The sequence below is a fragment of the Rhineura floridana genome, chromosome 9 (genome assembly GCF_030035675.1).
Source record: "Rhineura floridana isolate rRhiFlo1 chromosome 9, rRhiFlo1.hap2, whole genome shotgun sequence".
Lineage (NCBI taxonomy): Eukaryota > Metazoa > Chordata > Lepidosauria > Squamata > Rhineuridae > Rhineura > Rhineura floridana.
This window is the reverse complement of record NC_084488.1, coordinates 96671055-96694677: the sequence shown is the minus strand read 5'-3', so window position 1 is coordinate 96694677 and position 23623 is coordinate 96671055. Positions and strand designations below refer to the sequence as shown.

The 23623-nt window shown below is 40.5% G+C and overlaps 1 protein-coding gene across 7 annotated transcripts in view; it reads right to left on the bottom strand.

The window, feature by feature from the left end:
- Nucleotides 1-23623, bottom strand: part of PPP3CA (protein phosphatase 3 catalytic subunit alpha) — a 272066-nt gene that overhangs the window by 83392 nt on the left and 165051 nt on the right. For all 7 annotated transcript variants that reach the window (XM_061582856.1, XM_061582852.1, XM_061582855.1 and 4 more), the window contains one exon: nucleotides 13923-14047. In XM_061582856.1, the coding sequence (XP_061438840.1) occupies nucleotides 13923-14047 (125 nt within the window). The remainder of the gene's footprint in view (nucleotides 1-13922; nucleotides 14048-23623) is intronic.

Genomic DNA, 23623 nt, shown 5'->3' with positions numbered 1-23623 from the left:
CTTGATTCCAGAACAGCTTGTTATGAGGCACAATCATAGCAACCTGCGCAAGGTTGATCATTACTGTAGACAAGAAACAGGAAGAGATTACAGGATAGGTGTAAGATGTCCTTTAAATGTGGCAAAGTGGCTGGGCATGATGGCACTAAACCCTAGTAGCTGATAATACTTTATTAAGATAAACAAGCCATGTTCAAAATAAGATGTCTCAAAAAGGAGGCAGGAAAATGGCTCAGGAAAGAACTGCTTCTAACCCAGTGTCCAAGCTGGGAGAGTTGGTGGGGAATCCAAGATGAATTCCTAATGGAATGATAGGCACTGCCAGGCAAAAGTAAATTCTGTCTAAGTCTAAGATGTGGTCATTTTAATCTCAAGAGTGTTTTAAGAGTGCTGAAGACTTTCATAACAGCTGTTCTAAAGAAGTGCAAGTCAGGTGCAGGCACTTGCTTGGGGATATGCAAGTTCCTTATTGTACCCCAACCTTCCTGTTTGGATGTTGTGTGTATTGTTACACCAAGAGGCAGAGAGTGTATGGGCGATATGGTCCTTTATTTGCTGTAGTTTTGATTACATTGCTGGGGACCAAAGGAAAATTCAAACTTTTCAAATTTCCCCTTCCATATGTATTGTTTGTGGACCTTACAGCGTATCATGAATTTATATTTCCCATTTCCCTGGATTTTCTTTTTTAGCCTGCCTTTTTCCAAATACTAGACATGGAAATGGGAGTGTGATTAACCAAAATATCCATCCTTATGGGTACAGGGAGGATCCACTGGGACAAAAATTTTCAGTGCCAGGTCAAGACATTGTTATTTGCTTAGGCGTTTTAAGCTGGTTTTTAGTTTTATAATGTTGTTTTTATTATATTTTATTGTATTATTGCACACTGCTCTGAAATCCGTAAGTATGAAAGATGGCACAAACAAACAAACAAATCTTTGAACACCACATACTCTAGAAACAGATGAAAATTCATACAATCAAAGACTAACTAAGGGTAAAATATCATATCTATTCAACTTTTACAAATCCAAGGTTAAGTATACCCCTATATACTAATAATGACCTCATTCTCCAATTCTTACATAGCCAAAATGGCACCAACCATGCCCAATAGGAAGGTATCAGCAGGTTCTAGGAAACCTCAAGCTTTGTATAAGTATGAAAAATCTTCAGAAAAAACCCTAAGAGGGAATCTTCCCCTAAAGAAAAAAAAATAACCTGATGAGGCCTGAGCATGCTCAGTGACCATGGAATACTGATCTACTGTTGGATAAAAAATTACTACTACCATTACTACATTTATATGCTGCTTATTGCCAAAACACCAACAGCCATACCACCCTGAACACGACCGATCTTGTCTGATCTCGGAAGCTAAGCAGGGCCAGGCCTGGTTAGTACTTGGATGGGAGACTACCTGGAAATATTGGGTGCCAGAGGCTTGGAGGAAGGCAATGGTAAACCACATATGAATACCTCTTACCATGAAAACCGTATGAATATCTCCAAAAAAAGATTCATAGGGTCACCATAAGTCGCAGTCAACTTGATGGCATATAACAACAACAAATTGCCAAAACAGTTTTCTAAGTGCTTTGCAAGTATAAAAACCAACTACACAAACATTAAGATATAAATAGCCACAATAAAAATACACAATAAAACAATCCCATTTGAACAACACAGCAATTAAAACAGGAGATGCAAGTTGAGAAATCCAGATAACGCCTGTGTAAACAGGTAAATGTTCATAATGGGAATCTGGGAGGAGAGGTGGGAATAGAATGGAACAAAGTAGAGAAAACAGCCTGACTGGCATCCCAAATGGAACACTCTACACTTCAAGATTTTGTTGCAGGGCCCACTTGTTTTACTTACTGGTGAAGTAAAACAATGAACTGTTTGCAGACTTTCTCCCCATTATTCACACTGAAATAAAAATGCAAGCAGCCCAGTTTCCTAATTTACAGCATTACAGCATATACCCTATTCTCCAACTGCACCTAACTAGATTCTTGTACACGCCTGGCACTGAGGGAAGAGACTTAACAATTTGTTTTTAATGTTTTTAATTGTTGTAAACCACCCAGAGAGCTTCGGCTATGGGGCGGTATACAAATACAATATTTTATTTATTTTTATTTTACTCAATTTATTAGTCGCCCATCTGGAGCGACGTACAAAATAAAGGCATATAAACATCAAACATAAAAGTATATAAGCATCAAAAAATAAGCAATAAAACTAAACAACAAAGTAGAAGCTATCCCCCAACCCACACAGCCCAACCCAAAGATCAGAAAGTCCTCCTAAAGAAGCTGTGTTTGAAGGCTGGAGGGTGGGGAAGGCAGGTGGAAGCAGCCTCCCCTGATGGCAACAGTCTTTCTCCCCTCATAAATAAATAAATTAACAATGACCACCAAGCAGTACAAACAACACTGGCAAAGCATGGAGTAATGAAAAGACCAAAGGGATCCAAGGATCACAGAAATCACCTAGCTCAGTAACATCTATCGGTTGGCAGTGGCTCTCCAATCACAACAGACTCTGAATTGAGGTCCAAGAGCCCTAACAACATGCAAACTGAATACTTTCTCTGTTTGCCAAATTTATTTCAGCCACAGGAGGATTTATAGTGAAACATTCCAACATTTATAATAAGCCTGTTGGATGAGCCTAATAGTTTAGAGTGGCCTTTGATACATGCTTGTCTAGTTTCTGTGACACCTGAGATGTTCTATTTTACTAAATACACCCAAGAAGGGCAGACCGAAGAGTTCTTGCGAACTGCTCCAGAGCTGTATCACTTCTGTAGTAACATGAGCAAATGTCACGAAGTGGGCAGTCATAACTTGAGCACACAATCTGCAGACTATAAAGATCCCCTTAGTATACAGCAATGTATTGTTGTGCTATATAAACTGTGTTCTGTCTCACCCTGAGCTTGATTCTTCTTCTTCTTCTTCTGGTTTGTGCAAGCCTGTCACCTACAGCTTCCAACCACTGAAATTTGCTACTGTCACTCCTCTGCTTACAAGGCTTCACTTTTCAATAAACAAACTAGCTGACATGTGAGAAGTCCAAATCCATTTTTTTTTTAATGTAGAAATGTAATTGCTATTTGCAGACTTGGAACTTTCTCACTTGCTCAAATGGGTGCAATACACATAATGTGTCAACATTAGTTTGCCAAAACATGGGCGCATTTGGGCAGAACTACACATTATACAGGAAATGTCCCAAACTTTGTCCCTCTCTGTAATATCTGGCTCAACTTACCCAGACTTTTAACATAATCACTATACTGTATGTGTTTCCCTTTTCCAGTTCTATATCATTGGTTGCTACTGGTGGGACTGGAAAAAACCAGTGTGTAATACCATCAAGATATTAGGTAAGATGGACTAGATGTTGTGGAGTGCAGCCGGGAATGACATTTTTGGCAGTAGCCCCTGTTCTTTGCAATATGAAGTTCTTCCCTTATATTTGTTCCGGAGATACCTTCATTCTTTCTTGTGCCTATTCACTGTGGATTCTTATTAATATGCTTAATCATTTCCTTCATATTATTTGATGGGTGCTTTCATTTCTTTTGGGTTAGAACCTACAACAGTGAAAGGACTTCCATCTGGCTAGCTTTCATTTCTTTTTGCCACTGAGTAATTGAGTGACCTCAAGCAAGATTGCCATTCTTCCTAGCATCTCAATATATTGATCTATGTGACAAATTACAAATCATAATATTGATTTACCACACAGAGATGTTATGCGGCTTAGTTAGAGTGTTTTGTGCCGTCTCGATTAAAGGTTTATGGAAACTGCAAAATATATTTTATGATGAAGTCCTCACATGGTGCTGGCCATTGTTAAATTTAACTATTTAGCATTTGACGTAGCTACCCATCCCCAAGATTTTTCTTCAGATTTTTCCCCAAGACTTTTTCTTCAGAGCAACAACTGATGGCATTGAGATCTAAACCAGTCCCCCAATTTCCAGAATGCACCCTTCCCTCTATCTCTTCTCTTCATACTACCTGAACCAGTTTCTTGAGGAATGGAAATAGCATGCATGAAGAATAAAAGGGTCTCTGTTGTTATCTCCTAAGCCATTTCAGATAGGGTGAAACAAGGTATTGCGGGGATGGGAGGATAGAGACTGTGTCTCTTCTCTTCCTGTAAGCAGTTGTGTCTTGTATTTTTATCCCTGGGCTATCTAGAACAAGCAAGAAAAGCACACGTGGCCATTGGTACACAGTTAATTTTGTATTAGTACAAACAGTGTGCCTACAGTGCAGAGCATATATGCAGTGGGGAAAACAGGATCACTCCAACCCACTATGCATTACTCATATCTGTTCCACCACTGGGTCTCCCTGACAGCCATGAGTTGGATCTAACAATGAAATAAGACTATGTCTAAAGAGTATGTGTGTGGACTCAATGCACACTCATTAGACCCTCAAAACTGAAGACAAAATCACACAGATCAGGCCTAAATGCCTTGGATTCTATGTAAAGAGGCCCTATTCCAAACTAAGCCCACTATATGGATGTTGAGCAGGTCCAGGGAAAGTATGGGTGCAACTATGTTTTGGGTGTGGAATAGGGTGATGTTTCAAGAGATTTTGTCCAATCATTTCTTTAGCAAATGGGTTCGTATAAATTATAGGAATCTTCCTTATACTGAGTCAGACCACTGGCCCATCTAGCTCAGTACTGTCTACACTGACAGGCAACAACTCTCAAGGTTTCAGACAGGGAGCTTTCCCAGCCCTATGTGGGGTTGCTGAAGACTGATCTGGAGACCTTCTGCATGCATAACGTGTGCTCTACCACTGAACCACAGCCCTTACTCAAATATTAAAAGCACAAGCATTCATAATTTACAAGAGTGGAACATTGTAAAAGGAAAAGGGAACTGTGTTTTCATTGTTAAACAATCACCAATCTAGAAGACACAGTAGCTGCCCGCTTCTGCCTGAACATTTTATTTTGTGTTAATTTGTTATCACAGAATTACATCAACAACACGAAAGTTTCTTTTTACCATCTGTTGAATATTCCCCAATTACATTACTATTTTGTTTTGACATCTGCATGCTCATTCATCACCCCAGGCTTAATTACTGAAGTATATATTACCAATATATTACCAATTTAAGGTAACAATAAGGAAAATACTCATACATGAAATGTTTTCCTTCCTAATGGCTCACTAGCAAGTACCTATCTTGTCTTTTAAGGAGCACATGTTAACCTTACCTGATGCAAGAAACTAATGGTTTTTTTTTTTTTTAAATACAAATAATGTAGTTTCTAACTATGTTAGGTCTGCAATTAGAACTCCTTTGGGTTTGTCAAAGATAGAACATTTCTGCATGGTTCTGATTTCTCCAGAACCCTCCAGAATGAGAAATCATCTTTCATTGCCAATAGCTCACATAGGCCTGGTACAAATGTAACGTGCCTAATCTCTTAATTATGGCTGAGAAATTGGGGGTATGCCATGGATTAGGAAACCAGGATTTGAAATTGGTTTGAAAATCCTGATTAAAAGCTAACCCTAGTGTGTTAACCATGGTTAATGCTGGGGCAAATGTAATGCTACATCATAGATGAATTGGCATTCTGTTACATAGGTGTATGAAAAACAGTTCACTTGCCTTTCACAGCAGACTCTTCAATATAGAATTAAGTATTTTTAAAAGATATTTGATTAGTCATGTCCCTGTAATAGTCTGCCATACAGACAGCAATTTCCACTTGGATGGCATAGAAGATGTAATTTGGAATAGAAAAGAATAGGCAGATATCATGTGAAGGTTGGCATCAGTCTGTCGAAGCAATTTTCCAAAATGCAAAAGAATTTGGATACTGAAGCTACTAGATCCTAAGCATCTTAAAAATGAGTCCAGGTGCCATGTTTCTGTTGGGACATGAAACACATAGCTTTGTCATGAACATCTGCTTTAATTTCAATATCACAGTCTTTCAGGGGTATGAAGGTCAATCTGGTACTTAATACTGAAACTTAGAATTTTGCCCTGATAACTTCTCAACAGAGCTATCACTTTACAACAAACTTACAAACAGAATGCCAAAGGAGACAGCTTTCAGACACTGCTGCTGTGCAACTTTTATCAGTTGTGAAGTACTTAAATGGGGCTCCTGGCCAAGGCTCTTAAAGAGGGATTGTACAACATTCTTAAGTCTTTATACCCTGGCACATATCAACCATCTCCAAAGCTGTTTTCTGGTAGTGAGCTCAAGCAAATTGAAGGGCTGATAAGTCACTTATTTTGTCATCATAGCACTGAGGAAGTCAAGAGGAATTCATAACGTAACTGGGAAAGAGTTCTCTCTGTATTTGCTAAAAAAGAGTTGAGAGAAATCAGTACTGATCTGAGAAATGCGTTTCTGTATGGGTGTCTGTGTGTATACACACACGTCAGGGTGTACACCAGGGTCTCACGAAATGCACCTACAGCAGAAAAACTTCTAGCACAGAGAAAACTAGCAAGCCAGTGTAATGTTTGCTGCTGCAAATTTTACAGAATTGATATCAGAGGAGACTGAAGTGTGGAACAAACCAACTTTGCTGAACACATAACTACTCCCCAAATGGCTATTGTTCCAGAGCTGAATTCTCAGTTGCTGTTTCCTAGAATTGTTTCCCTCCATGCACTGATTCTCATATTATACTTTGATACCTACTATCATTCCAGTCGCATAAGCAGCTAGGCTATAATACCTCACCCCAACATACTCATTTTCTCTGTTCTGGAGGTTTTTCATATGAAGGAGCACTGATACATGCAAACCACCATTACCCCATTTTTAAGTGGTATTCTCCTAATAAGCATTGCACCTATAACTCACTGCCAGGGGAATCAGAATGGCTAAGATATGTGCACTCCAGTTACGTATTGCACCACATTCCAATTACAAGAACAATTTTGAAAACTGGATATTTTTACCTCTTTCCCTAAAATCCCAGGACATTATCTGACTCATTACAGCCAGTACTTCAACTTAAAGCATGCCAAGGCACAAATGGAACAGAATGTTGGGCTGTGGAATTTCTGTTCCCCTTTAATACACTTGGAGATTGAAACTGATGGAAGGGTTTTTTCAGTGGCAAATAGGAAGATATCTTTGCTTGCACAATGCATCCTATATTTACCAGTCGATACACACACAAATTGCTGGTGTCTGTTTTTACACAGCCCAGCTTGCTATATAAAATTCAAGAGACTTCTCTGAACTGGTTTTTGCCCTGGAGGTCAGCCTGGAAATTTCTGAACATCAGACTCTTTCACAAGACTTCCAGTACAGAGAATCCATGGTGGGAAACTGCACGAAAACACTCTTGCTACCAGCTGGCATTTCAAGCCTGGAGGTTTTGGATGACTAAGGAATAAGGCTGTGTTGTGTACATTCAAGGACTTAAAAAAATAATTCAGGTTTGGCTTCCCTCTTTGCCTCTTTCTTCTCCATCAAATGTTACTCCAAATGTTTTGCCCTTTCTTCCAAGGACTCATATGTATCCTATGCCTTTTTTGTAATTCTGGCATGAACTGGGGGAAATGAAAGAGGGTGGGTGGGCGTATAAAATAAAAACAAGACACTAATTCCCTAGATACTGTAAAAGTTGTAATACATTTGGGGTAGTGATAAACTGAACTGAAGTAACAGCACTACTGATCACAAAGAAGCAAATGCAGCTGATGGAAAAAAGGCAAAAGCCTGATCCTCAAAACTCTCTAAAAGCACAAGGAATTTACCATTAAAATGTGCATTTACTCAGCTTCCTCCTTTTAGATTTCAGTGTGATACATGACATACAATCAGTACAATAAAAGACAGTAATGATAAAAGCAGCTAATGAGAACTTCAAAACCAGACTGACATTTGCACAGGTTAATATGACTGAGTAAATTGGAAGTCACTGAATTGGTCTGGCCCTGATGGACTGTTACTGCTGCTTGAAATCTGTTACAAGTATGCCTTTTTTAGTTATTTTAATGCTCTGATTTTAATGTTGTGCTCTATTATTCAACTAGACTGTGTTTTACATGTGGCCACAGTATTTGCTGTGTAGCTATTGTATGCTATCTTGGGATGATTCTAATGAAGGATGGTTAAAACATCCAATAAATGAATGAATAAATAAATATGTATGCTTTTTTCACCTGGTGCCTATAAGAGTGAAGTGCCATGTAAGCTTATATGGGAAGGGCATTCAACAACTGGGGTGACACTGCTGACCACACCCTCTCCCTTGAAGCTGAATGATGTACCTCCAAAGGGGAAGGTACATGGAGAAGGGCCTTGGAAGATCTTATAGCATGGGCAGGTTTGCATGGGAGTAGCTTCTCCTTAGGTATTTTAGTCCCAAACCATTTAGAGATTTAAAGGTAAGTACCAGCTCCCTGTATTGGAGCTACAAGTAAATATGCAGCCAATGAAGTTATTTTAGAATTGGCATAATATAGATAAACCAGGCAGCACCAGTCAAAATTCTGGCACTGAACTGAAGTTTCCAAATTATCTTCAGTGGCAGCATTATATATAATTCATCTGGGAGTTTACCAGAGGATGGGCCACTGTGGCCAAACCATCCGCTGGCCAGGAAAGGTTCCCCACCACTGATAAATGCAATGCAGCAACCTATCAAGATCTCAATAAATCTCCCTTGCTTTGTTGCTTGCCTGCGATTGCCAAGAACCTTGTATGCCATAATACATGGCTGGTACGTACAAATCAGGAAGTGTTCAGTTCAGTTCTTGCCATGAACTCACCATGTGGTCTTAGGAAAGGCACTATACCTCAATCTCAGCCTCAATCCCCACCCTGACCTACAATACTGGGAAAATAATACTCTCCTTACAGGGCTGTTACAAGGATTACAGCAACTGATAAGGCATATGAAGACCATCCAAAAAAAATCTACAGGTCACAGGCTTTACAGGCCAGTACAAGTGCAAAGAGGAAGTGCTTCCAGAGAACATCATTATCTTTCTAATTTGTGTGCTGAATTTTAAACAAATGTGTTATTATCTAACTTCCTTTCTGCCACCTGCGTACGAGAGGTTGTAAAAAAAACACCACAGAATAAAGATGTCCTAACAAACAGCAAGATTTGCAAGCCAAAGCTGAAAAAACAAAACCCATCATCTTAATGCATGGAAAAGTAAACATATATACATAGATGTATGTACAGTATATATGTATATAGTCTGGAGATTTTATTGTGCTGTACAGCATCTGTTTATTTTTGCCATGTGCATGTAATAGATGTTTGGAATGCTTTATTTTTCTTTCCAGTACATTATTAAATTTCTGCCACCCACCTTGCATAATTTTCAGCCCTTGCTCTTAACAATAGGGGGACATTTCCTTCACGCACAGCACCGCTCAATTTGAAAGAAATTATTTGTAGCCTACATGCAAAGATAATTCCACCCACCATGGAAAGTCAGACTCAAAAGAGTTGGAAGGAGATTTAAGTCCAAGCACTTAAACCAAATCTGGATTCACAACAGAGTCTACCCATCTCCCCTTCATAGAACTGAAATGAAGAATGGACTTAAATGATGGTAGTAGGATGTAACAATGTAAAATTCAGAGAGGCTACGAAGAGTAAATATGGACCATGAGTCTTAATTTCTTGCATTCTGTATGCAAGAATGAATATGATCTGCAAAGAACCAAGTATTATAGAGGATCACAATCTGAACAGGAGTTAGCAACTTGATGCTGCTGAAGAAAAGAAAAAGACCAAATTGCAGTTTGGATCGGTCTAACAATATAGCATAGTATGGAAGACTGCACAGAGGTGTGGAACTGTCGTTCTGTTGAAAATTGGTGAAGTGCCTCCTAGAATACTGTATCCAATTTGGAGTGCAAGCTAATTGCTCTGGAACATTCAACATGTGAGGAAAGGGAAAGGAAACCTGCTCGCTTCCCTAAGGCTGCAATCCTACACATGCTTTCTTGTGAGTCCTATTGAACTCAAAGAGGCTTCTGCATAAACCTACTTAGGATTGTGCTGCAGGAAAAACACAAAGCAAAGGGGCATGTGAAAGTTTTCTAATTTCTAGAAGGCTGTCACCAACAGGAATCTTTCCATAAAAATCATGAAGCTGTAGAATGCGTGTTCATAACACAATGCAACGACCGTGTTTGAATGTCATGCTAAACCAGACATAAACACAATGAGTGTGTGTGCATGCATATGTACGCTGCAGTGAGGCTTGGCCTCCTCCCATCCAGCTGAAGGGAATATGAAATGTTTTGCTTCCACTTTTAGTTTCTCCCTGGAATCCAGTCCAGTCAATAAAATTTCTACAAGCGGGTTATCTTGTCACTTATTTCTTCTCATAACCTGGTAATAGTTACTTGGAACAGCATTGGTTCAAAATTTAAGATTTTATGGTGTTTTAATGATTTTATTGCACTTTTTGGTACAATATATTTGTTATGAGTTGGTGGTTTATAAATACCCTTATGAATAAATAGTTAAAAACAATTAAAGATTAAAACAAAAACAAAACAAAACACAGAAATGTGTAAAGGATCCCAAGAGAAAGAGAATGTGATGACATGCCATTACTCCCAGGGACACTGGTTTGTTTGCTTTTCCAGTTTAAAACAATATATATGTCAGCCTGCTCAAACCATGGGGGGGGAATGTGTGTGTGTATGTTTGTGCATTTATTTTTTAAAAAAACCTTTCCATTTAAGTGGAAATGGACAGAACGGAGTGAGGGGGTAGTCACTGGATGGGGAAAAAATGGAAGTAGCCTGGTCCATCCATCCACAGCAATCAATGAGAAAGTGCTGTCCCCCATACCAGCCAATCTGATCTTTCTTAATAGTGGGCCAGAAAGCTGGGCCTTTGTGGATGATATTAGAGTGCACACAGGTTCATAAGGATGTAGGACAGGTGTGGGAAACAGCTGTTGCTGAATTACAACTTCCATCAACCCCAGAAAACATGGCCAAATGGCCAAGGATGATGAGAGCTGGAGTTTAGCAGCATCAGGGAGACCAAAGGTTTCCCACACCTGGTGTAGGTGGTCATTCAAACAGCCTGACCCAATCAATCACAACTTTAACCAGGACTTTGAACTGAGCTAAAAAAATGAACAGATATATATTACAAATTGGTATTATATGCACAGATTGGCTGCACATCCCCCCCCCCGCTAGTTGTCTGGCACCTGCAATTTGTATCAGCTGAAGGTTCTGGGCTGTTTCAAAGGCAGTCCCATACAGAAAGTCTGATATCTATCTTGTTATCTGCTATACCATCAAATTCAAAGCAACGCCATGGCCTAGTTAGCTATTCTCTATAGTGTTAGCTTTTTCTCCCTATCTATATACTTTGCATTTACGTCTGTTGAATTTCATTCAACTCAGTTCTCCATTTTGTCAAGACAATTTCAAATCCTAATCCTATCCCCAAGATTATTTGCAGTACATACCACTTTCATGTCAAATGCAAATTTACTAAAGCGTATAAGCTCTATTTCCTTGATAAAGCCATTATCAAAGGTGTTAAAGAAGACTGGACACATGTTCAGATTCTTCAAGGAACATAGCCAGCCCTGGTTACCATAGGGGCTAAGGCTGCAAATGGACAACATTAGTTTCAAATAAAATAATTCACATAAAGGTCTTTAAACAAGCCTAAAACATAAACCTATTAGACACTAATTCCTCCCCTCTTCCCTGGTTAAATTTATATCGTGGCCAATGTGGACATTGCATTTATTCTGATGGTCAAAATTATCCACATTCAGTATAGATAAGAAGCTAGCCATATAATCAACCCAAAGCACAGCCGTCGCCATGATCATATCACCCCAGTGTTAGTGGATCTACACTGGTTACCAGTTGTTTACCGGGCCCAATTCAAGGTGTTGGTATTGACCTTTAAAACCCTATACGGTTCCGGCCCAGTTTATCTGAAGGAGAGCCTCCAGCATCACCAATTATGCCGCATGACAAGATCAGCCACACAAGACCTTCTCTCGGTCCCACCAGTTAAAACAGCTAGGCTGGTGCGGACCAGAGAGAGGGCATTTTCGATTGTGGCCCCCACCCTCTGGAACTCCCTTCCTTTCGATCTTTGCCACACCCCCTCCCTGACAGGCTTCCGCCGGGCCTTAAAGACCTAGCTATTCAGGTAGGCCTATGGGGTCTCTGGGGATGGGTCAGTTTCTAATGTTGTTTAATGCTGTTTAATTTTAATTATTATATTTTTGGTTATATTGTATTTTATCATGATATTGTACGTCGCCTAGAGTGGCCGTTTATTCGGCCAGATAGGCGACTCAAAAATAAAAATTTATTATTATTATTATTATAAAGCAATAGCAAAAATTAATGCTACAAATTACATTTCAATTTCATAATACTTGTAATATTTGTCCCCATTCCCCTCCCCTCCGAAGTGACAGTTTATAACAATTTGACTTCTTGCATTCAAACCCTTTCCTAAACTGTCAGACTGTCTCTTTTATTTGAAGATGCAGAAAATGCACTTGCAGTTGCTCAATAAGAAGTCTGTTCAATCTGAGGAGTGTGCTTAGCAGGGTTTTTTTTTAATTATAAACATAAAATTGTATTTTATTATAACTATTCCAAATGCTTAGAAACCTAGTATTTAGATGACTTTATTTATACTGTTCCACATTGGTTATTATGCCTTGACTAAGCGCTTATGTGGCTAGTTGAAGGGGGCATAAGATCAATTAAAGAAGCGTGTTTACCACATGTCCTAACCCTAGTTTATGACTAGGGAAAAGGCTGTGCTTGCAGTACCATTGCTGTGGATGGAAAGAAGGGTGTGAACCCCTCTCTGCAACTCCCTCCTGGGTGAGATCAGACAGTTCCCTTCCCTGTTCAGGTAGAATTTAAATACATTTTTATTTGTCCAGATGTTTGGAAGAAGATTGGAACATTTAGGTACTGTAGGTCTAAAAACTGTTATTTTAATTATTGTCTTGGATACGGTCTTAACAGATTTTCTGTTGTTGGCCACCCTGGGCACTCTTCAGTGAGCAAAGCAAGATAAAAATTTAATAAATTAATAAATTAAATATAAAGCTTGGATAGATGACCTGAAATTGTGGTAGCATTTTCCTCTGATCCTTCCAATTAAATCCTCTTACTGCTCTTGGAACTTTATGTCAGCCAACAGATGCGGGTCATGAAGAAGAAGATTCTTTGGGTAATTATAGTCTAAAGAAAGTTCCCTTCTCTGTTATTCAGGGAATAATATACCTAGATTTATAGCAAGTGAGAACTGCAGATGATAAGAAGACTTAAGTAATATTCCAAACTATGGAATTGCCAGAGCTTCATCTGGCAATTCCAGATGCCTTGGACAGCTACTTGAAAGTTTGGACTGAAATTTGGAGTGGATGCACTGCTGCACTGATGTCGGAGGCACCATCCTCACTATGAAATACGCTGGTTTCTTTTTCTTTCCTCCCTCCCCCTTTCTTCTCTCTCTCTCTCTTTGCTTTTGTGATTTCTTATTTGTGGATTTTATATTCTGGATTATAATAGTAATCATTGTTATTTAAAGTTTACTCATAATCTGATGCATCCTTGTAAATTGTGTAATTATTATTCAGTTGTTTACTTCCATTTCAGTACTTGTATTTTTAATAACAGAAAAAAATGACAAATGAAATTTATATAACAACTCTCTGGCTGGAGGACAAACACGCCCTTTGTCAGCAATAATTCAATAGGGCAAACAATCTTTTATACCATGTTGGCTACAGCAAGGCACGCAATTACGTCTTTACTAGAATAGTGTGTGCTTTTTTTTTTTTAAAAAAGGAAACAAATCTGAATGGCAAATTAATTTCATAGCCAAAATGAGAAATAAAACTTACTTCAATACTGAAGTACCCTCTGTCAACATAGTCCCCTAGAAAAAGGTACCGTGTGTTGGCAGGAGAACCTCCCACTTCAAAGAGCTTCATCAAGTCAAAGAATTGTCCATGGATGTCCCCACAAACTGAAAGAGAGAGGTGGAAAGACCAGTTTATACAGAACATTATACACACTGACATACTTACTTATTAACTCATCCTAACTTGAGGCTCATTGTAAATTTTAGGATCTAAACAACTTTCTACCACATCAGACCAATGACATTGGCAGTACTGGATGTCATGGTAAACCAGCCTTCTTAATCTTAGACCCACAGATGTTGGACTACAACCTCCAATATTGCTAGCAAGCATGGCCAGTTGTCAGGGATGATGGGATTTGCAGTCCAACAATGCTGGGGGACCAAAGGGTAGGAAAGGCTTTGCTAAGCCATGGTTTATTGTGATATGCATGACTATACTGAAATCCAGGCACAAATACTCCCTCCTCCTTTCTTCTTCTCCTATAAGACCAGGAGGAAGATTCTGGAAGCTTTTACATCCAGTTTTTGTCAACCATGATTTCCTGTTTTGCCTGAACCAGGTATTGTGGTTGAACAGAAACTATGGTAAATTTCAAAACAAGCCAGCTTCAAATTATGGATTTGTCAAAATTAAACATAGAACAGCACAATTCCTAGTCTGGATGCACTGGGTAGCTGTGATCATCTAAAAGCTTCCAAAATTGTCCTCCACACTGCATAAGAGCAGAAGAGGGGATTGTGTAAGGCCAAGGATTGCTGCAATACATGCATGTCATGATAACCCATTGTTTATCATGACCTGTGAACATGGTGTTGATTGGCAGCAGGTTCACCGGATCTCCCAGAGGCCTCAACTTGCTACCCAAGTTTCTTTAACTGTTTTGGCCCAGCCATGGAACATGGGATAACACATATACTGCACTTTTCCACTGATTTACTATTAATTTGGAGACAAATTGTGTTTTTTTTAAAGTTGTAACAGGTTTTTGTGGCACTTTTATTGACCAAAGGAAGGAAGGAAGGAAGGAAGGAAGGAGTGTATACTTATGGGCAACAATGTCTCTATTATATCAACACTCATGAAAAAACAACAACAGTATCCATCACTAGTCAAGCCTCAGGAAGTTTCACTGAATTACCCTGTCCCAAAAATCATCACAAGGCATCTTCTGCTTGACAGCTGCACTACTACAGATAGAGGTTGAAGGAAACGGACGGAAATAATATGATGGGAGATTCACATTGGTAATTGCACTGATTTATGCAACGGGTCTACCACTGACAGACATATCACCAATTTGGTGTTGAATCCAGTACGCTTGATTCCACAAGGAAGGGCAGTACTAACAGGACAGTGGGCCCCTGTCCAAGATAAATGAATAGCAACAATAATGTGACAACAGAGCTTCCCAAACTTTTTAACTCACTGAAATAGGATTTTCATAGTATGAAACATTTGTAATTGTGAAACAATTGCACCAGGTGTAATAAAAGTGTGTGTGAAATTCAAATGAAGCTGCAGAGACGTCACTTGGGGGTCTCCTCATTCTAGGGTACACGAGACAACAACCTTGTCTGAAGCTAAGCAGGTCTGGGTCTGCACAGTGCCTAGATGAGAGACTGCTCCAGAGTATTATGTATGCTGCCCTGTGTTTCATCATGGAAGAAAGGAAAGATATAAATCCAACAAACATATTAATAAGTAAGATGAAATTTAGGTAGCTTAATTTGCACTGCATCACAGATAGATTTACCCAGATTTAAAATTATTCACTAATAGGCAAAAAACCTTGCAGTTTAAGAATGTACCTATAGCTCACAGATATATCTATCAAGCTTTAAAAAGCAGGGAATTTGGGCAGCTACAGTAAATGCACCAGGGGAGCAGGAGACCTGACCTCCTCTCTGAGATATTGGACTGCCCTACAAAGTTGTCAAAATGCAAACACCATTTGGGTTGGTCTTTCACAGTCCAATCCACTTCCTGTGTAGCTTGGAAGAATTTGTTAATGTGCCTCTGAGCATATGGTGAGTGGTGGCAATACCTGTGATCTCCAAAGATAGAGAATTACATTTTTGTATGTTTGTTGGTGTTCTTCCTACTTTGCTTCTTTCCTGTGTTACTAATGTTTCTACAGAAAATCTAATCTAGAAAATTTTATCTCTCTCATTAGACATCCTAGAAACCTGTGTCAAATTTATTTTTATTAATTTCAAAGCCTTTTTATTGGTCAATGTCATATGATGGTGAAGATAGCATTTTGTGTTTCTAATTGGAGATTATGTTCTATTTCTGTTTTGGGTGCATTAACAGTTGAATCTGAAACTGCAGTATGATGTAAAATCAGACTGATTACAATATGTTGCTACTTCAGCAATGACTCTAGCTGTTGGAAAAAACAAACTTAGCCTGCCCAAGATGCATGTGTTCAGCCTGCTATGTTTAAACCACTTCATGTAAGGAAATCTGGGCATGGTCAATTAAAAACATAGAGCACACCTAGAATTTTGCTAGAATATATTTCACCTCCCACTATTTTATCTTGTGCAAACTGAGACACTCCTCATGTTCACTGGAGACTATTCTGCAGAATAGTCAGTGCCATTATTCCACAATTATTTTTGGAGTGTTTTTAGTGTAAATTTTGCAAAGAGTTGCTGTACTTCACATATTCACAGAAACAGATGCAAAAGAACATGATTTCCTATAGGAAACCTCACTAAAATTGCAAAGGAAATCAGATATATTTAAAGTGACTATCTGAACTATGTCAACTGTCTTAATAATGTTGCTTCCTCCCTGCTAAAACAAGATCAGCACAGCACATGTCTTCTTTCTATTATTTGGGCTGATTTCAGGTGTTGCCATCACTCATCATATGCTCAGAGGCACATGTTACCAAATTCTTCCAAGTTACACAGCAAGTGGATTGGACTGTGATACCTAACCCAAATTGTGTTTGCATTTTGACAACTTTGCAGGGCAGTCCAATATCTCAGAGAGGAGGTCAGGTCTCCTGCTCCCCTGGTGCATTCACTATAGCTGCCCAATTTCCTTGCTGTGGGCTATAGGTATGTTCTTAAACCACAAGGTTTTTTGCCTATTAGTGAATTTCTTTGCTTTTTAATCCAGGAGGTAAGAAATGGGATCGTGTGCAAGCTTGCCGAGAATGGATTGATCATTTGCATGCTTATTGAGTTCAGTGGGATTTACTCCTATGCAATCATGCTTAGGATAGGTAAAACTGACCTAGGGGAGGGGGGACGGCTGGAGTAGGCAGGGAAGAAGGGAGGGGAGGGGAGGAGGAAGGGAGAGGAGAGGGGAAGGAGGGGAAGGCCAGGTCTGATCATTTGCATGCTTATTGATTTCAATGGGATTTACTGCTATCTAATCATGGTTAGGATAGGTAAAACTGGCCATAGGGCATGAGCAGGGGGAGGGGAGAGGAGAGGAAAGGAGAAAGGGAGGGGAGAGGGGAGCAGAAGGAGGGGGAGGGGGAAGGAGAGGATTGGAGTGGGAGGGGCAAAGGAAGTCGCACAGGAAGGGCAGGTTTCATAATTTGCATGCTTATTCAGTTTAATGGTATTTACTCCCATGCAATCATGCTTAAGATAGCTAAAACTGACCAGGGGAAGGGGGATTGGAGGGGGCAAAGGAAGGGGATAGGAAGGAGAAGAAGGGAGGGTGGTTTGATCAGTTGCATACTTTTTGAGTTCAATGGGATTTATTTCTGTGCAATCATGTTTGAAAATGGACTGCCTTCAAGTCGATCCCGACTTATGGCGACCCTATGAATAAGGTTTTCATGGTAAACGGTATTCAGTTGTGGTTTTACCATTGCCTTCCTCTGAGGCTGAGAGGCAGTGACTGGCCCAAGGTCACCCAGTGAGCTTCATGGCTGTGTGGGGATTTGAACCCTGGTCTCCCAAATCGTAGTCCAACACTGACCTGGGGGAGGGGCAGGGAGGGGAGGAGGGGAGAAGATTGGGTGGGTGGGTACTGCGCAGAGGGGAAAACACTTTCCTTTCCGAAAGGAAAACATTGTGAACAGTATCATGGTTTTTCAGGGTTTTCCCCACCTTTTTATTCTACAGCAGGCACATGTAGCCTCTCACACAAATTTAAACCAAAGCTATCCCTGGCCACATCCACACCAGGCCTTTATTTCACTTTAGACAGTCATGGCTTCTCCCAAAGAATCTTGGGAAATGTAGTTACTGACGTGTGCTGAGAGTTGCTAGGAGATGCCCTGTTCCCCTCACAGACCTTCAATCAGAGTCGGCTGACTGTTAAACCAGTCTGGCCACTGGACCTCTTTCAGGAGAATAGCAGTCTCCTCTCAGCACCCTTCACAAACTACCACTTCCCAGGATTCTCTGAGGAAAGCCATGACAGTCTTACGTGAAATCAAAGTCTGGTGCGGGTATGGCCCCCTGATTAGGCAAGCCACGCAGCTGTGAGTCTTGCTTTTAGAACACTGACAGCTGGTTCTTCCTGAGCATGCCTGACATTATCATTGAGTTCAAGCCAAAATTTCTTAAATTAATTAAAAATCAGCCAGGCATTTTTTTTAACTTTTATACTGCAGAAGATGAAGGACAGAGTATTGGGCAAGGTCACTAACAGGATTACAGGTCCTCTGTGAACATCGCTGATTTTTAATGAATATCAACAGATTATGAGAACTCTCTGAGAAAAAAGTCCAAAAGGGGTCTGGGTTTTTTCCCTCTCTCTTTAGACTTTGAACTCTCAATTCTTTCTGACTGTTTTGTTTATCACCATGAAAATTGAGAGGGTTGTTAAGCAAGCGTTTCTGAGTTCAGGACTATAAGTTTTGTGAGGGTTTGTTTTGAAATGAGCTTATGGGATACATCAGAATGGCATGGGGGTATTTTCAATTTAACATTGTGGAATGTGAAATATCCATGCTGGCTATAGTATACAGCCACTCTTGTGGCTGCATAATATTGATACAGCCTTCAGATACATGTTCAAAGTTCACTTTCTACACAAAGGCCAACCAATTTCTATTATTATAACAGATAATTTAATTTAGAAAACTTGTAAATGCAAATACGTACCAAATATGTGACTTCACCTTTAGCCGTATAAAAGAATATTGAAATATACTCTTAAGCTACACAATTAAGCCCAAATGCTTTTAGAGTTTTCATTAAAAATGAATTTTGCTCACTTAGGCAGAATGATGAGAATCAGTACATATATACATAAAAATCAAAGATATTGCTAGAGTCATCTTATAACAAGATATTCAATGGTTTGTCTCACTTCTGCAAACGAGCTTTTTCATTCTGCTTTTTTCACACTTCAATTTCCAAACTATCACAAAGAACAAGAGTGTGCACATATTTTGTTACGTGCATAATGGGAAACAAATAAAGCAGTGCAGACAGATCAATATCACACTGTGTCATTATTGTGTGTGCAATATCAGTGGATGCAAAACTTTTTCTCCAAGGTTTCATAATAATAATGGGGTTAGTTCATAGCTACCCCACCAAGACGTTCTGATACATCTCATTTCTTGTGATTGCTTATTTTTACAGATTATTACAATTTGATGTACATGGAAAGAAATATTTGTTTGTGGAATGTGCCCCAGCAGCCACTAAATAGATAAAGAACTCTCATTAGGTTTTACACTCCTTTATTTACAAAGACCATGCACTACCAAGTGATAAACAACTCAAAATTAGGGCTTAGAAGAAAAAAACCACTTATTCACAGAGAAAGAAAATTATGGTATAGCACAAGTGTTATTAATGAGGTTGCACTAAAATTTATTATGCTACACAGTGCAAACATTACTCATATTTCACTGTCTTTTTCACAGCATGGTGTATATTATCCTAACTAAAGGAAAACTGCAAATTAACATTTTTTTCCCTCCTCTAATCATTAGGACAGTGCTTCCTGACAGCTACAGGAAATCAATGCAGCAACTACAGCAACAGGGATGTTCTTGGAGGCCTTACTCAAATAGGCTGATAAGCAAAACCAATGTTACTTCAGTTGCAAGTCATTTGTTCCTTGTTTCTTTCTCTACTGATCTTTGTCTAGCAAAGTGGCTTGAGGATTTCAAAAAAGATAAAGCATGTGTGTCAACTATTTATTCCTATTTTATTGCTCTGGGGTGGCTGAGAGTCATTCTCATGTTACTTTGGGGCCTGTGGGCACATTTGCCAATTGGAGAAACTGTTGCAGGCAACACACACTACAACCAAACATACACCTATTATAATGGCTACAATGCAATGCCTTTTTCATGCCCAATGTAAGTGGAGAAAGGAGACCCTGCAGGGGAAGGCCACTGTGGGTGCATGTGCCTGTTATCACAATAACCTGTTTTGAATGTCATAGTAAACCAGTGTAGTGTGATGAGATTGAGTTGTGAATCTCTTGTGCACTTCTCCCTTCCCTCTCCTTCACTACAGCAACAAGGAGGAGTTCAGAAATATTCACTTCTGTTTTTGCTTTACTACAGTTAGTCACGTTATCCAAACTGACAAACTATGATTAATGTTGAAACAAACCATAGTTTATATTAACAACCGTTCAGATGATGTGACCAATTAACTACAGTTAATGAAAAATGTAAGTGAAGATTTCTAAACTTCTCTCAGCCACAGAGGAAGGATGAAAATGGAGAGGGTGTATGCATGAGCCCAAGGCTAGCTGCAGCTTGTTCTTGCCATGCTAAACTATGGTTTAGTGTGACATTTGAACAAGACCAATATCAGCTTCTAATTAATCAGCCACAGAGGAAGGATGAAAATGGAGAGGGCGTATGCATGAGCCCAAGGCTAGCTGCAGCTTGTTCTTGCCATGCTAAACTATGGTTTAGTGTGACATTTGAACAAGACCAATATCAGCTTCTAATTAATTATGGAGTATCTTGAAAACTACATACAAAAACCATCAGGGCTGGCACCAGGCATGACTGGGCCCTTGGGCACCAGCCTGTCCCAGGCCCACAGCACTGTAGCCCAACCCCCCATACAGGCGCACCCCACCTATCTCTCATTTTCTGTGAATGATGTGCACATGAATCATATATGCCTGCTATCAACCAAGATGGCAGCAGGGGCAGCAGCCCCTTAGGGAAGCCTCTGTCACCATCTTGGATGATGGCAGGCATGCACATACAGCGCGCACGGCATTCACATTGACAGGAGAGGTAGGTGAGGCATGTGGGCATGCTTATTGAAGCCTGCACTGTCTGTATGGGGGGGTGCCTGGCACTTCCCTCTCTGTGATCCGCTGTGGATCACAGAATGGAAGTGCCACCCTCCCACTCTGAGGGGCCCCAAGGGCCCTCAGCCAGGACCCAACCTGGCTACTTTCTGGTGCTGGCCCTGGAAACCACACCCTAGCTCTATTCTTTCTTTATTATGTATTTAACAAAATTTATATAATGTAAATATCTTGAAGCATTTTACAAAAAATACTTAAAATGATCAAATTACAGTTAAAAAGAAGTAATTTAAAACATATTAATAACAAATAACTAACAAAAAATTAAAACAGATTAACATCTATGTGTCTGGATAGGTTTGCCTAAACAAAAAAGCCTGATGTCATTAAGCAGGGAATTCCAAAAAGCAAGTGTACCCACACTAAAAGAACAATTTCCTACAAGTGCGGAATGAGTATTAAGTGGCACTATTAAGTGACAGAGATGGTGCATGCTCCATAGAGCAATGTGCTTGAGCAGGCACATATGGAGTAAGTTGGTCTCACAAGTAAACTGGTCCCAAGCTGTTAAGGGCTTTATATACCAGTAGTAACATGTTGAACCTTGTCCAGCAACAAATTGGCGACCAGTGCAGACCTCTGAGCGGAGGTGTTATTTGCTGATATTGTCTCACTCCTGTCAGCAATCTGGCCGCAGCATTCTGCACTAATTCCAGTTTCTGGGTCAGGTGCAAGGAAAGCCCTACCTAGAATACATTGCAGTAATCCAATCTTGAAGAGACCAATGCCTATGTCAGCTTCAGGGCTGGGGGCTGGGCAGTAACGAAGCAGCTGGTAGTTAGCTGGGCAATAAATCAGTCAAGGCGAGGCAGATAACGGAGGCCGGCTGGCAGAAGAAAGGCTTGACAAACTAACCAGCAGCAGTGTCCAAGAGCGTTGTCCAGGTGGGGAAGCAGAGTTCAGAAAACCAGGGGTCCAGTCTGAAGGTCTAGAGGCTAGCAACGGCGTTACACGCAAGTCATCGCAACCGATGTTGTAGTCAGCAGTCTGCTGCAGCCATGAACTGCCTTTTATAACAGACTCCCTAAGCCAGGTGCCCATGATTAGTCTTCCAGCTGCTCAGAGCTGCTTGTTCTTAAATGACCCGACCTCTTCCTTCGTTGCTGTGCTACTCGCTGGCGTCTCCTTTCTGCAGGGGGGAGGGGAGCCTCCTGTTCATGCCCAGAATCCGATTGAGGGGCTTCAGCCAGGTCCTGGCCATTCTCCAGCTGGGGAAGAGCCAGAGTTGTGTCCTCAGGGGTCCCACTAGTTCCTTCTCCTGGGTCTGCCAACTCTACCTCTTCCTCTTCCTCCAAGTCCTCTGAAGGGGCCATGACAGCCTGAACAACTTTGGCCAAGCTCTCCCAGTCCAGGAATGGTTGTAGTTGTCTCACCAGGTGCAGCTGATAAAAGGCACTTTTAGCCACTGTTACTACTTGGGCCTCCAGTGATAGAGCTGGATCCAGAAGCACCCCCAGGTGGTGTATCTGCTCCTTCAGTGGGAGTGCAACTCCGTCCAGGGTAGGCAATTGAATTATTTATTTATTTATTTATTTAATTGCATTTCTAAACCGCCCTATAGCTAACAGCTCCCAGGGCGGTGTACAACACGATAAACCCACAATATTTAAAATACAAGCAAGTGTGTATTGCGCATACAATTATAAAACATATTTAAAAACAGAGTAAAAGAAAATAAACATATGATTAAATTAAAATAAAAAGCTTAAAATGCCTGGGTGAAGAGGTGGGTTTTTACCTGGCGCCGAAAAGATGACAGAGAAGGCGCCAGGCGTATCTCATCTGGGAGGGCATTCCATAATTCAGGGGCCACCACCGAAAAGGCCCTAGATCTTGTTACTGTTCTCCGGGCCTCTGTATGAGTTGGGACCCGGAGAAGGGCCTTAGACGTCGAGCGGAGTGAACGGGTAGGAACATAGCAAGAGAGGCGTTCCATCAGATATTGCGGTCCAGTGCCGTTAAGGGCTTTATAGGTAAGGACCAACACTTTGAATCTGGCCCGGAAACGTATTGGAAGCCAGTGCAGTTGGGCCAGAATAGGTGTTATGTGGTCGAATTTCTTCATCCCAGTAAGAACTCTGGCCGCGGCATTCTACACTAGCTGAAGTTTCCGAATCGTTTTCAAAGGTAACCCTACGTAGAGAGCATTACAGTAATCCAATCTAGAGGTTACCAGAGCGTGAATAACTGAGGCTAGGTTCTCCCTGTCCAGATAGGGTCGTAGTTGGGCTACCAGCCGAAGCTGGTAGAACGCATTTCGTGCCACCGAGGCTACTTGGGCCTCGAGTGACAGAAGCGGATCTAATAAGATCCCCAAACTACGGACCTGTTCCTTTAGGGGGAGTGTAACCCCATCTAGGGCAGGTCTGACATCAACCATCTGAGCAGAGGGCCCCCCGACC